The sequence below is a fragment of the Sinocyclocheilus grahami genome, unplaced genomic scaffold, assembly GCF_001515645.1.
Source record: "Sinocyclocheilus grahami isolate Dianchi unplaced genomic scaffold, SAMN03320097.WGS_v1.1 scaffold1062.1, whole genome shotgun sequence".
In the NCBI taxonomy this organism is placed as follows: domain Eukaryota; kingdom Metazoa; phylum Chordata; class Actinopteri; order Cypriniformes; family Cyprinidae; genus Sinocyclocheilus; species Sinocyclocheilus grahami.
In genome coordinates, this window is record NW_015506241.1 from 25,635 (window position 1) to 26,855 (window position 1,221).

Genomic DNA, 1,221 nt, shown 5'->3' on the forward strand with positions numbered 1-1,221 from the left:
CTGCATGCTCGTCGTCCTCATCGGGGTCTCGACCTGACTGCAGTATATACTGACTGACAAATATACTTTTCTTTTTTATATGAAACTTATGTTATTTGATCTTTATGACTGTTTTTCTTTGAGTGTGCTCCTCACCTTTACGTGTGGATTTTGATTGGCTGGCAGCTACTGTGTTCAGATCAGCAGGAAGGCCCACATACACTCCTCCATAGTTCCTGCAGAACACACAGTTACACATTCATTATTATTGTCCCGATTCAGAGTCATAATGATGTTTTCATACTAGCAGAGGTCTTGCGTGTATTGTCATGATTGCAGTAGACCGTCTAACCTTCGTTTCTCATCATCCGGTGAAGGTTCTTCTGTCCTGCATCAAGAGAATAAAGATGAAGACCATCTCTGTATCTGTCACACATCAGTTCATGCTCTCTCTTGTCTACTTTTTTGTACTGTACTTTGTCAGTGTCCTCTCTGCTCAAAAAAATCAGTTATGTCTATGACATCAAAACACTTCATACCACATTCAGAAGCAGTTTTCATCTCAGAAAGAGCCTGCTACATGTGTTGATGGACCCTAGTCTGTATTTTATTTCATGGGATGGAAGTACAGCCTGTTTTAGTTCATATTTAATGCTTTTGTCCACTGAAAATGCACATTTCCTTAAAATTACTAATGTTTTGTTAGCTTAAGAATTAAAACAACAGTATAACTAATTGATCAAGCATTATTTCTATCCATCACAGATTCATTTTCATTTGCATAAAAATATGCCATTTCTGATTTCGCAGTTTAGATTTTGAATGGGATTTTAACCGGGAATTCACTCTCAAGCTAAAATTGTTATTTTATAATTGTAGTTATTTTATAATTTTTTATTCATATAAAAATGTATATACTTATTATCTATTACAATTATTTTTTTTAAATGTATATAATTGTTTCCTTCTGTAAAATATAAAAATCCATTTGACTTTTTATAATAAATTATATAATTATTATTATTATATAATTATTTTATATATTAAAAACATAAATATATTTAGTTTTCATATTCAATGTTTTTGCCCACTGAAAACACATCTTTCCTTAAAATGTCCAATGTTTTGTTGGCTGAACAATTAAAACAACAGTACAAGTGATCAAGCTGTATTATTCCATTTCCAATTTTGCAGTGGAGATTTGCAATGGGATTTTAACTTCCGGAATGTGCTCTTAAGCTA

At 32.3% G+C, this 1,221-nt stretch overlaps 1 protein-coding gene across 1 annotated transcript in view; it reads right to left on the minus strand.

Moving 5' to 3' along the window:
* Positions 1 to 1,221, minus strand: part of LOC107566241 (overexpressed in colon carcinoma 1 protein) — a 16,541-nt gene that overhangs the window by 3,220 nt on the left and 12,100 nt on the right. The window contains exons 3-4 of the mRNA XM_016251630.1: positions 332 to 367; positions 136 to 215 (exon numbers count right to left, since the gene is read on the minus strand). Of these exons, the coding sequence (XP_016107116.1) occupies positions 136 to 215; positions 332 to 367 (116 nt within the window). The remainder of the gene's footprint in view (positions 1 to 135; positions 216 to 331; positions 368 to 1,221) is intronic.